This window comes from Lepidochelys olivacea (assembly GCF_965140295.1).
Source record: "Lepidochelys olivacea isolate rLepOli2 genome assembly, chromosome: 13".
NCBI classification, from domain to species: domain Eukaryota; kingdom Metazoa; phylum Chordata; order Testudines; family Cheloniidae; genus Lepidochelys; species Lepidochelys olivacea.
Window position 1 is genome coordinate 17,600,920 of NC_140423.1, and position 12,502 is coordinate 17,613,421.

The following is a 12,502-nucleotide window of genomic DNA, read 5'->3' on the forward strand; positions in this document are numbered from 1 at the left end:
CAGAACATGATCATTCTATGGATGATGCCCATCCAAAAACCACACCCTGAGGTGAAGTGGACAGGGGTTGGGATGCTTGGTCAGGAGATTGGAAAATATCGTAATAATGATCAGTGCCCAAGATGACATGCACAGAGGTTCGTAAACCAAAACCATCTCGGCCAGTTGTGGGCAATGAGGATGACTCATGCCCTGTCCTGCCAAATCTCCTGTAAGACCGGAAGTAGAAGTGGTAGTGGAGGGAAGGCATAGTTCAGGTGGTCTGACCATGGAAGAAGTAAAGTGTCACCCTATGAGTGGCAACCTAGGCTTCTGGAGCAGTATATTTCGTACTTCCTGTTAATTTGGTAGGCAGACAGGTCCCTAGTGGGGGGTCCCATAGAGAGCAAAGATATGGTTCACCACACAGTTGTGTAGCACCAACTTGTGGCTAACAGCAAAATGTCTGCTGAAAGAGTCCTCTAGCATGTTCTGATTTCCCAGAGGGTAGACTGCCCACAGGGTGATCTGACTGCTGATGCACCAGTTGTACAAACTAACCAGTTCTGCATGCAGGTGGACAGATTTTCCTCCCCACATTTGTTGATGCAAGACAGTCATGATGTTGTCCTACACTGAGGACATGGTGACCTTGAATGAATGGGAGAAAGGCTTCACAAGTCTTTCAAACTGCTCACAATTCCAGAACTTTGATGTGCATCCTGGACACTTGAGATGTCCAGGTGCTCTGCACTGTACAGTTGTCCACGTGAACTCCTCAACCCAACAGGGAGACATTTGTAATGATCGCCCTTGTTTGGAGGGGAGGCAAGAAAGGAAATACCCAAACATACCTGAAGGGGATTCTTCCACCATTGCAGGGATGATATTATTTTGGTAGGAACACTCACTATAGCACTGAGATTGGTGGTTTGATGAGTACATTGTTTGAAGCCAAGCCTGAAACCTGTCCATCTGCAGGTAAGTCCTTGCCATGATCCAATTTAAGGATGCACCAATAAAGGCTAAAGTTTACACTGAGCCCCAATGAGGAGAGGAGTTGCAGCATTTCCAAAGTCGATGCACAGGCTTTTTGGTATATAGGCTGTGTCTCTATATAGGTTGCCACTACAGAGAATACCCTGATGAAGGCCCTGGGGGCGGAAGCAATGCCAAAAGGGAGTACTTCATAATGAAAGTGGTCAAAGCCCACCGTAAATCTGAGAAAACATTTGAGCAGGGTAGATGTCTATGTGAAAGTAGGCATCCTTCATATCAAGAGCTGAAAGCCATATTCTCTGTTCCAGGGATGGGATTATAGATGACAACGTGACCATGGATTCTTGAATCTGCAAATAAAACTGTTGAGATGGCAAAGATCCAGAATGGGTCTCCAATCACTCTTCTTTTTGGGTACTAGGAAATACATCCAGTAAAAATGTGGTACTGAAGAGGAACCTGCTCTATCACTCTTCACTCTAAGATGGATTCTACTGCTTGTTTGAGAATCTTCTCATGACAAGGCTTCTGAAAAGAGATAGGGAAATGGGGTGCACAAGGTAGACACAAACTATCATACAGCCAGAATGGATGACATTCAGCACTCAGTTTGTTATTGCACTCCAGGTGTGGAAAAAGAGAACTCCCAAAGAATACATGGAGATTAGCAGGTGTTGGATTTAATGGTTTGCAGCTCTTGAGCGGCCATCAAAAACACTCAAAGGGCTAGAATTGGGAGGAAGAACCTGCTGAGGAAAGCGTGGGGAAGTAGGGCTTTCGAACCCACTGCCTCTTATGGAATGGCTCATAAGGTCACTGGTGGCAGAACTGTTGAGCCATCAGTCTAGATTTGTATAACTGCCTATGAAATTTTCATTTTGGGACAGGAGTATATATTCCCAGGGAGCAGAGGGTGGCCCTGGAATCCTTCTCATCCATCTTCTGGTTAAGTTCATGAGTTTCACCATAGGGCAGTTCCTCAATGGTGTTCTAAACCTCCCTGGGGAAACCCCGACGCATGAAGCTATGATTCCTTGTTCATTTCAATGGCAGTAGCCATTGCCCTTGAAGATTTATCAGCTGCATCTATCACTGATTGAAGAGCAGGATGGAGACAGAGCCACAGCCTCATCTGGGGACAAAGATACAACCTTATTGATTCCGGCAGAACTGCTGGATCAGGCATGTACTATTCCTCTTCAATTGGATCAGGAGGCAACTCCAGTTGCCCCCTCAGAGGGGAGGGATGAGACCACTCCTTAGCAGAAGGAACCAACTCTGCAGGATGGTACAAGTCCAAACCCGCCACTACGGCCAACAGGTAGATTGAATGGGGGTTGCGGAGGTCCCCATGGCATAGACTAACAATGGCTCAAAGGCAGGTGATGAGGTGCAGGCTGATCCCAAGCTGGTCTAGGCCTTGGGTCTGGGAAGAAGCTTTGGAGGATGAAATAGCACTTCATCATGCAGTTCAGAATCTCCCGAAGAAGAGAAAGCCAATTCTAGATCCACTGGCGGTATCTATAGTGCTGCTGGAGGGAAGTCACAACCCAAAGATGGAATGGGAGACAGACTCCTCCCAAAAATTGGCTCTTGAATGGAATTAGGATCTTTCTTGAGAAAGAGGAACTTGACAGAGTATGAGACATCAGATCTGGGAGAGCAAAGTCCTCAGGAGGAGCACAGGACTTGGCTTTTCGTGGAGTGAGGGGTCCTGTCCACTCAAACCAACAGAGCTGTAAAAGGGATAGTTTGTGCTACGGCCATGGAAGACAAACTCAGTACCACGGCTAGCCAAGGGTCTCAGTGATTGCTCTTCATCAGTGCCAGCAGACCCCAGGTTTGTGCTGGGCAATACTGGAGGCACCATTGCTGCCGAACCGCAATCTGGTGCCAATGGAGCCTTGGACTGCCCCTGAGACTTAGGATGTACTAACTTCTCTTGGGCTGATCTTAGACACTTCCTCGGTTTAGGCAGAATCCTACTTTGCCTCCAAATCCACTCAGAAGGATTTAGTTTCATGCTTTTGAGAACGCTCCCTGCTCTCCCAATCAGACCCTGATGACGGATCTGTAGGGGTAAACTCCCTCACTCCTGAGCTAGACCTTGTGGCAGGAGGCACATTCTTTGCTCAACCGGGAATATGTCTGGTGGGTTTGCTGGCCTGGGTCCAATTGCGGTCTTTGGGCCCTCTCCATGAGGTGCTTCTTAAGGCAAAATTGACGCTCTTCCCGGATACAACTGGGAAATGAATGGCAGATACTACACCTTGCTGCAATGAGGGTTCCCACAAGGCAATACAAGCAGCGTTGGTGGTCATCGCTGACCAAGAAGCAGCGTGGGCAGGAAGCACAAATTTTGAAGCTGGAGTCCTGTACATAGTCCAGTACCCAAAACAGGGTATGGGAGGGCTCCCCATGTCAGGGAGGCTAACATTAAAATTATCAGATAAAACTCTATAAACTTTTTAAATGATTTACAGATACATATTCACAGATTAAGGATAAACCAAAGCTTTGGACACTGACCTGGACCATACAAGGTTAGAAGGAACTACAGAGGCAGAGAGTCCACTGCACCCTTTATCTCTTCAGTCAAAGGCATGGGATAGGCAAGGAAGCACATGTGGATTACTTGACATTGTTTTCAAAATTCTCTGGTCCCGGGCACATGTGTAGCCACAGTGAAATACACAGAGGGACAAACACTCTAAGAAGAATATTTATTATGTAGCAATAATGTGTTGGTTATATGAGCAGTTGCCCTATTTGCTTAGGCAGTGGCAAATACAAGGAAAGAGCTGAGTGAAATTCATCTTCTTTATGGGCTAAATGGCTCAACTTATTCATGATTTTTTATCATTTCATTATAGTTTGTAGAGCCCTGCGCAGATATAAAATTTATATCCACAGATGTGGATATCTGCAGAGCTCCAGTGGTGTACCAGGAATGGCAGCGGCAACAACAGCTGCATGTTGGGCCATCACTCGCAGGAGCCAGCACCCCGCCTGGGCAGCTCGTCCAGAATGGCTGTACCGCCTCAAGCTCTGCCCACCGGGGCAGCCAGCAGGCTCATTGGCAGCTGTCCCTGGTCATGCTGGTGTGCGCAAGTGCCTCGCATGCTCCCAGGCAGGAGTCCCTTCCGTGCAGCAGTGTGCGTCTCCAGCATGACCAGGGACAGCTGCTGGTGAGCCTGGTGCCTGCCCCAGCGGGCAGGGCTGGGGGCAGAAGAGCCATGCCAGAGGAGCTGCCCGGGCTGGGGGCTGGCTCCTGCGAGCGACGGTCCAACATGCTGAGGCCGCTGCGGTTCCTGATACAGCACTGCAGCTCCGCTGATATCTGCTTTATATCCACAGATATAAATTTTGTATCCACGCAGGGCTCTAATTGTTTTATAGTGTATCTTAAAAGTGTGATTTAGGAGAAGGGTTGAATGTTTTTTATCTTTCGTATTGTGGTTTTAAAATCTGTACTAATTTTGTTGATGTTGTTGGTTAATTACCAAGATGTTATACTAATGTACTGTGGGGGGAGGGATAGCTCAGTGGTTTGAGCATTGGCCTGCTAAACCCAGGGTTGAGAGTTCAATCCTTGAGGGGGCCATTTAGGGATGGGGCAAAAATTGGGGATTGGTCCTGCTTTGAGCAGGGGGTTGGACTAGATGATTTCTGAGGTCCCTTCCAACCCTGATATTCTATGATTCTATGATCTGACTGGAAAGTCTTGGATACAAAATATACAGAAAATAAAGTTAAGTCAAGAGCATGCAGTAAAAGAAAGATAAGATTATTCAGATTTCACTTTACCAATTACAAAAAGTTCTTACTACAGAAGCTGAGTGAAATCAGAACATTTTTATTTTCAATACACAGGTCCCACTTAAATGCTGACTTAGCAATTAGAAACCTTTTAACTGAAATGCCAACTACAATAATTTTACATTCAGTACTACAAATTTTATGCATGTATTTTGATTATATTTGGAAGTTCTCATAAAATCCTTCAAAATGTACCCAATAGAAAATGTCAGTAGAAACCAAAGTAAAACACTTTGATTTTTGCAGCTTCAGGTTTTCAGAATTGCCCAAGCAAAAAGTCTTATTATCTACCCTCACCATAATTCAATTACAGTAAAAAAAAAATTCTATCCATGGGCAAGTCAATCTTTACAAGGATACTCTAACTGAAGTGTTAGATGGCAAAATACAAACAGTAAAATTGAAACTGAAGTTTCTTTAAAAACTTACTACAATGCATATCTAGGTGTAGGGAAAAAATGACACTTCAAAATATTCTCTGGTGGTCAGAGGCATTTGAACAATTCCACATTGCAGACAGGTGACCTTTAGATTAAGATGAAGATCTCACGTATTTTGACAGTTGCCACTGACTGTACAGAATGTCACTTCAAGATCACCAAGTAAGCACAATCTTAAGCAACTTATACATACCAAGTTCAGATGTGGGTATCCTATACACATTTTTAAAGAGCCTGTCCTGGAAAATACCTGGATTCTTTCCTTCACTACGAGACGGGCGAGCTGTAGGTTTAGGAAATTTTGTCCCTTCCAAAGCTTTGGCAGCTGCCGCATGTTGAGCTTTTTTAATACTAGTTCCTTCAGCTTCCCAGTGCTGGTCCCCAAGAGTCAGCTGCACTGTAAACACCTACAAACAAGAAGTCCAAGTTCTTTATTATAAGTGACACCACCATTTCGCATTTTTTGTTAGGACCTCTTATGTGTTTAATATGCCTTCTGCTACAATCAGAAAGGTTATTTACTACTAAGCACAACTTAAATAAAGCCTTTTCAACACGGTAGCTGAAGTTACACTTTTGGTTTCCTGGGCTACTGAATGCAGGGATTAACAAAAACTGTTATAACAGTACTAACCACACAGCTCCCCACTGCAAGACATTTGGGGAGTCTGAATTGAAGGATGTGCACAGATGTAGGTAGACCGGTAATGGCTACACAAAGGGCTGTTACTGTGAGAAATTTATTGTATGATTTTAATGTTTATAATGCCAATATGATTCTCCTAAATCTTCTCAAAATGCAGACTGCTTATGTAGAATTACATTTTATATTGCATAAGTCAGGGGTTCCCAAAGTGCGCTACCTGTACCCTGGGGGTACGCGAAACATCTCTGGGGGAACGCAGGAAAAATTGTGTAATGGTGGATTTTATTTATTGCATGTTCATAATAGGCTACTCAAACGAAACTTTAAAACTCTGTGTGGGAATTTGTTATATAAAACATGGTAGTTAATTGACTTCAAAATGTACCAATAAGAACACAGAGATACTGACATACAGAACCCTCACCTCCAATCACTGTACAGTGTGGGCTCAGTTGCCCAGCAACTGCCTAGTCTAACTGAGCTCTGAACTTAGTCAGGGTTGGTTTTTTTTTCAGTTGTATGTGTCACACTAACTATATCTGTACATAACTGAAATATGGACAGATGGCTAAAGACAGATAGTGTTAGGAAGAACAAAGTATCAGTGATGAGATGGGTAGGGGTACACGGGCAGCTGGGGGATTTGGAAGGGGGTATGCAGTAACAAAAATTTGGGAACCTCTGACATAAGTCATTCACTTGTTACTTTAGGCTTTCAATTTGGGTTATATTTTTCAGAGGTCAGAACAAAAATATGTAAGGCACTAAGGAATAACAGTTCTTACGTTGTCATAGGTCAGTGGTTCCCAAAGTGTGGGGCATGCCCCCCAAAGGGGGACATGGAGGAACGTTTGGGGGGTGTCACATGGGAGGAAGGGGGAAGTGCACCACCCAGTCTCAGCTCCGGCCTCAGCTCCCGGCTACAGCCCCAGGTGGACAAGTTCCATTATGGGTAATGTGGGGGGAAGGGAAAGGGAACAGAAAAGGTTTGGGGAATCACTGTCATAGATGCATAGTTTTTCAGCCCCATATGGTGATAAACAGTTATTTTACACAAGTGTAACAACTACAGAAACTTTGTAATACATCACTATAAGTAAAGTGGGGTAAGGACAGATCTATTAGCCTAATTTTCCACAAGTGAATCAAATCCAAAGCAGGTTAAGTTTAATTTTGATCGGAGTAACAATGTAAATGAGTATATGCCTTGATTATTCTTCCCAAATACTTATTTTTTAAAAATGTAACCCTTTCCTGCTTTGCACATGGAATCTTTGGCTTAAGACACTAGATAAAAATTAATGGAATTGTGTTGATCTTGGAGCAAAATCAATTTAATATGTTTTAAAAACAATCACACCTAAGCATATTCTCCTAGGGCAGTGGTTTCCAACCTATTTTCTTTTGCAGATTCTTAAAAAATTTCAAATAGAGATGCAGACCCCTTTGGAAATCTTAAGGCAGTTTGCAGACCACCTAGGGGTCTGTGGACCACAAGTTGAAAACGACTGTTCTCGTGTGCATGGGACATTCATAATTACTACTACAGCACAGACCTCTTGCCTAAAGCAACTTAAACAGATAAAAACATTTCACCAGATTTTCCCTGTAGGTCTTAGCCTCAGGATCCACAAAATGCAGAGCTTTACTAAAGAAAAAAGTTTAATATTCCAACTCCTTTTCCATCATCAGAAGCCTCCTGTATATTTGCTACAGCCTTTTAAGGTAGGCATTTGAATGCTAACAGCAGACACTCAAGAAACGAAGTATTTACTACAACCTGCCAAAATTTCAGTGGAATATTATGGCACAGAAAGTACACAAATGGGTCCATGCAATGTAATATTTTTAAACCATGAGCACCACTAATTCCATAAGGCACTGAAGACTAGAATAGTAAAGTAATTTATTTCAAAGTGGATTAATGCCCTATGAGATTCCACTGTATTGTGTGTTTGCAGTTAAGTGAAATTTACTAAAATCTTGCTCTCAACTATCTAGAAAGCAGGATTCTAGTAAATTGCACTTCACTGTCAGCTACAATAGGGTACAGTAATTCCTCTCTTAACATCCTCCCAGTTAAAAACGTTGCTGATCAATTAGAGAACACGCTAGTTTAAAGTTCTGCAATGCTACCTTAAAATGTTGTTTGGCAGCTCCCTGCTTTGTCCACTGCTTGCAGAAAGAAAAGCCCACTGAAGCTAGCTGGTGGGGGCTTGTAACCTGGGTGTACCGGCAGCACCCCCATCAGCTCCCCACTCCCTTAAATTCCCTATGTGGCAGCCACCCAGCAGGCTATCAATTGCCAGCAGTTCAGCTGTCCCTCCCCCCACTGCCATGTGCTGCTCCTGCCCTCTGCTTTGGAGTTGCTCCCAGGAGCCTCCTGCTTGCTGTGCGGGGTGGGGGTGGGAAGGGAGGAGGAGAGAAGATGGGTGCTAATGTCAGGGTGTCCCCCTTCCCCCCGCTACTGTACCCCACCTCCACAGAGCAAAGTGTGTGTGGGACACAACAGGGATCAGGATGGAGGGAGCTTGCTGGCAGCAGCTGCTGTCTCAACTTGCTGATCTACTTAAAAAGGCAGTGTACTTAAGAGTGGCGTCATCCTACTTAAAGGGGCAATGCACATCTCACACACACAGGGTGTCTCTCTCTGCCATGCTGTCTCCTCTCCCTCCTTTCATGCTGCCTTGCAGAGTGTGAGGATACATTAACAACAACGTGTTAACCCTTGAGGGTTCAGCTGAGTGCTAGTTCATCATTTAGCAGCCAGGCATTCCCTGGGAAATATCCCACCCTCTTCCACCCTCTGACTCCAGGACAGGCAGCAGCGCACAAAGACCACTGGGTCAGGCTGGGCTCTGCAGCCATGCCGCCCAGAGCATTGCGCCGGTGGTGCGGCAAGGTAAGGCTGCGGGGAAGGGGTCGGGGGCTAGCTTCCGGGGCTAGGAGCTCAGGGACTGGGCAGGACGGTCCCATGGGCCGGATGTGGCCCGTGGGCCGTAGTTTGCCCACCTCTGCTTTAGGCATTATTTCAGACTGTTTAATGCTTGAGAATAGACTATTAAAAGCTCTTACAGCACTTCTAATGCACTGCATTGCCTGTGATAAAGGTGAAGTGATCTGTGAAAGCAAGCACTGGAAATGCACTACTTTAAATGAATATGGACACTTTGCAGAATGCAGCAAAAATTCTAGGGACCCCATGATTCTCTCCAATTCTAATTTTCTGGGGAGTTTTGAAAAGATTCTCCCAGACGAAACCGTTCCAGCAGGAGTAGCACAATCTGGTCAATGAAAGTGTGCAGTTATGTACAAGGGGAAAGGGACTGTCTTTACTTCTTAAATTTTAAGTAGCCAACTGAGAATTCCCAGAAGTGATTTTTCTATTAACTTACTATTCCCATACCACAAACAAATGTGCTCGAGTTCTCATTAAGGGGGCAGGGGGGAGGACACAACAAATCTCAGCCATCTTTACTGCATCTGAAGGTACAGTTTTTTGGGGAATGGAATTTAGGTCAAACTTTAAAATAAAATCACTGTCAAGCAGGGAGAGCATGGGAAATTTCAGCATAAAACACATTTGTAACAATTCAAAGTTGGTTATTATAATAGAAACTGATTGCTAAAACATACTCCATTGAACACTGTATGTTAAGGCCATGACCACAATGCAGACAATGGAAAAAAGTAAGTAGTGTACAGTTAAGGGCAAGTCTCAAACAATATGTTATGCATCTCCTGCAACAACTACAATAAGCAGCTTTAAAAACAATTAATGAGCATTGGAGGAGAAGTTTTAACCCATGGGATAACATCCCCAGCTCAACCGTAATATGCTTCAGCATACCCAATGCGGCTGTACTGAAAAAGCTGGACTGCAATTGGAAACCACTTAAGGCTTTAAATTGTTTTCAGTGTTCCATTAAACCACCCATTACTCTACTACAGTAGATTATTTTGCACAAGAGCTAGACATTTTGCCTTTCCACTCACAAAGTTACTTGTCAATATAAATGCATAACTGATATGAGCAATATTTACCTTAGAGTGAGCTGGACCTTGCTCGCTCAAAAGCTTATACTCAGGCTGAATCTTGTTGAAACGGGCTAACTCATTCACAAGACACATTGGGGTTTTCTCTTTGGGGTTTGCCATGTTAGAAGGAGCTGAATGATGAGGCAAAAATCACAAATTATTAGATCATAATTAAGACTACAGAAAGTCCAGAATTTAAAAAGTTACAAAAGATGCAACAATTAATTTTCTGTATCTTTATGGAAGTACTGATAGACGCTTGCAATCCATGCTGGTTCAGGGGGAACATGCTACTTTACTGTCAGAGTTATTTGCTGGGATAGAGACCTCTAACCATGTCTCAAACCAGTGGACCTGTGGATGTGGAGATCTCTAACCATAGTGTGTTGAATGGAAAGCATTTAAATGGAATGCATTCAAGATTCAAGAGCAAATGCCATAATTGTGACAGAAACTAAGAGGAAGGATCAAATGGCAATTTGCTTTCAGACATCTATCCAGGTACATGTTGATCTGGTTTAACGCTTAGGAGGCTGAGGCCTCAAGTCTGACCTACGCAATATACATTAGATGTTCTCTAACTGTGCATCATAATGTTCATTTGTTTTGACAATTCCAGAAGGGTCAGTTCTTATTTCTGGGCTTTTCGGTTTCTTTCCTTGGGAATCTATTTTACTATGTTATTCTGGTTTGTATTCATTCATTTTTCCTCCACTCAAACTCTACATTAATTTTAACCTACATATGCTATGTATTTAAACCAAATTAGGACAAGTTCTCTAGCATTTAATTTAGTTTCCTAGCCATATCATCCTTTCCACTTCAGGTCTGTTCCTACTTTCCCAGGAAAACCCTTGTTAAGTATCTCCCCTTTTTGAAAAAGTTTGATTATGCTATTCATTATCCAAATACAAAGTACTCCATTTAGGAAGGAAAAAAAAAATCAAATGCACAATTACAAAATGGGGAATAACTGGGTAGGCAGTAACACTGCTGAAAAGGATCAGGGAGTTATAGGGGATCACAAATTAAATGATTTAAAATACAATGCAGTCGCAAAAAAGGCAAATATTTTGGGGTGTAATAACAGAAGTGTTTGCAAGACACAGGAAGTAATTGTCCCACTCTACTCAGCACTGGTGGGGCCTCAGCCAGAAGTTTGTATCCAATTCTGGGTGCCACATTTTAGGAAGACTGTGGACAAAGGCTTGGAAAACCCGAACTATGAGGAAAGGTTAAAAAACTGGGTATGCTTAGTCTTGAGAAAGGAAGACTAAGGTGGGGACCTGAGAACAGTCTTTAAACATGTTAAGGGCATGTATAAAGAGGATGGTCATCAATAGTTTTCTATGTCTACTGAAAGTAGACAAGAAGTAATGGGCTTAATCTGCAGCAAGGGAGATTTAAGTTAGATATGGGGGTGGGGGAGAACCTTTCTAAATAAGGATAGTTAAACACTGGAATAGCCTTTCGGGGGGGCGGGAGGGAGATGTAGAATTCTCATTACTGGAGGTCTTTAAGAACAGGTTAAACAAACACCTGTCAGGGATGGTCTAAGGTCCAGGGCTTTGCTCACACACCAATCCTCCTGCTGTTATATGTGAATGGAAGACATGCAGTCAGTTTAAAATATTGTATTTAAAAAAAAATTGTAAAGAACACTGATTAAAATGTTGCTGTCAATTCCTTCAACAAAATCATCCAGTTATAATTTTAAATAGATATTTTTAATTCATTCTCTCAAAACTTTTGAAAGCTATTTTTAGATCTGTTTAAAACAATTTCACTTAAAACTATGATCTTAAAACAGGGATAAAACATGGAAGCCAACTCAGGTGGTGAACACAGTTTTTAGAGTAACGTTTGTAAAACGGTTCCTATATGTCTGCAACCTGCTGTATCAGACCACAGTACAAGGCTGAGAAATACAGACATTCATTAACATATAGCTTACCTGCAGCTGCACTGGTGGATGTAACAGATGCAGAAGGTAAAGCAGAGTTTTGAAGAGGTCTACCTGCATTTTCAGAGGGCAGAGAACTAGTGGTAGAAGGAATACTCAAAGGCTGAGAAAGAGACTGGTTCTTATTCAAGATTTGGCTCCCTGAGAGAGCAGCAGATGGATTCTGAATTTGAACTTGAGACATGTTCACTTGCAACCAAAGCGAATTACTGCAGGTAGACAGCTTTGAATGCAGGTTAATTCAGTGCGATGGAGCCTAATGGTCTACCTAAAAGTTGTAAGGAAGAAGAAAAAAAGATTATACCAAATATTAAAGTTCCAATAATTCACAAACATGATTGGAACATCAGTATGTATAACAGTAACTGGAAAGCATTAGATTTCTCTATTATTAAAAAAGAGTCCAAATGTTCTTCAAGCACCCCATTATTTCCATTTTGTGCACAAAAACCTCTCCTGCATCCCAACGATTTTAACAAAATATTTCAAAGTGCATAAGCTTCACACTGGTTCAATTTACAAAACAGAAAAGTACACTAGGTTTAATTTATTCTTGCTCATTTATTACTACCTAACTGCCCATCTCTTTTCTACATCATTGTTGAATCCACTTTCAAA

General features: G+C 42.8%; 1 protein-coding gene across 7 annotated transcripts in view; it reads right to left on the bottom strand.

Annotated features, from left to right (window-relative positions):
• The window catches only part of STAU1 (staufen double-stranded RNA binding protein 1), a gene marked incomplete at its 3' end in the record, with an annotated part of 52,750 nt that overhangs the window by 22,724 nt on the left and 17,524 nt on the right, over window positions 1-12,502 (bottom strand). For 5 of the 7 annotated variants that reach the window (XM_084645620.1, XM_084645615.1, XM_084645614.1 and 2 more), the window contains exons 3-5: window positions 11,876-12,152; window positions 9,928-10,052; window positions 5,431-5,644 (exon numbers count right to left, since the gene is read on the bottom strand). In XM_084645620.1, the coding sequence (XP_084501746.1) occupies window positions 5,431-5,644; window positions 9,928-10,052; window positions 11,876-12,068 (532 nt within the window). In that variant the 5' untranslated portion in view covers window positions 12,069-12,152. The remainder of the gene's footprint in view (window positions 1-5,430; window positions 5,645-9,927; window positions 10,053-11,875; window positions 12,153-12,502) is intronic. The other 2 variants (XM_084645617.1, XM_084645616.1) reach the window with 1 other exon arrangement.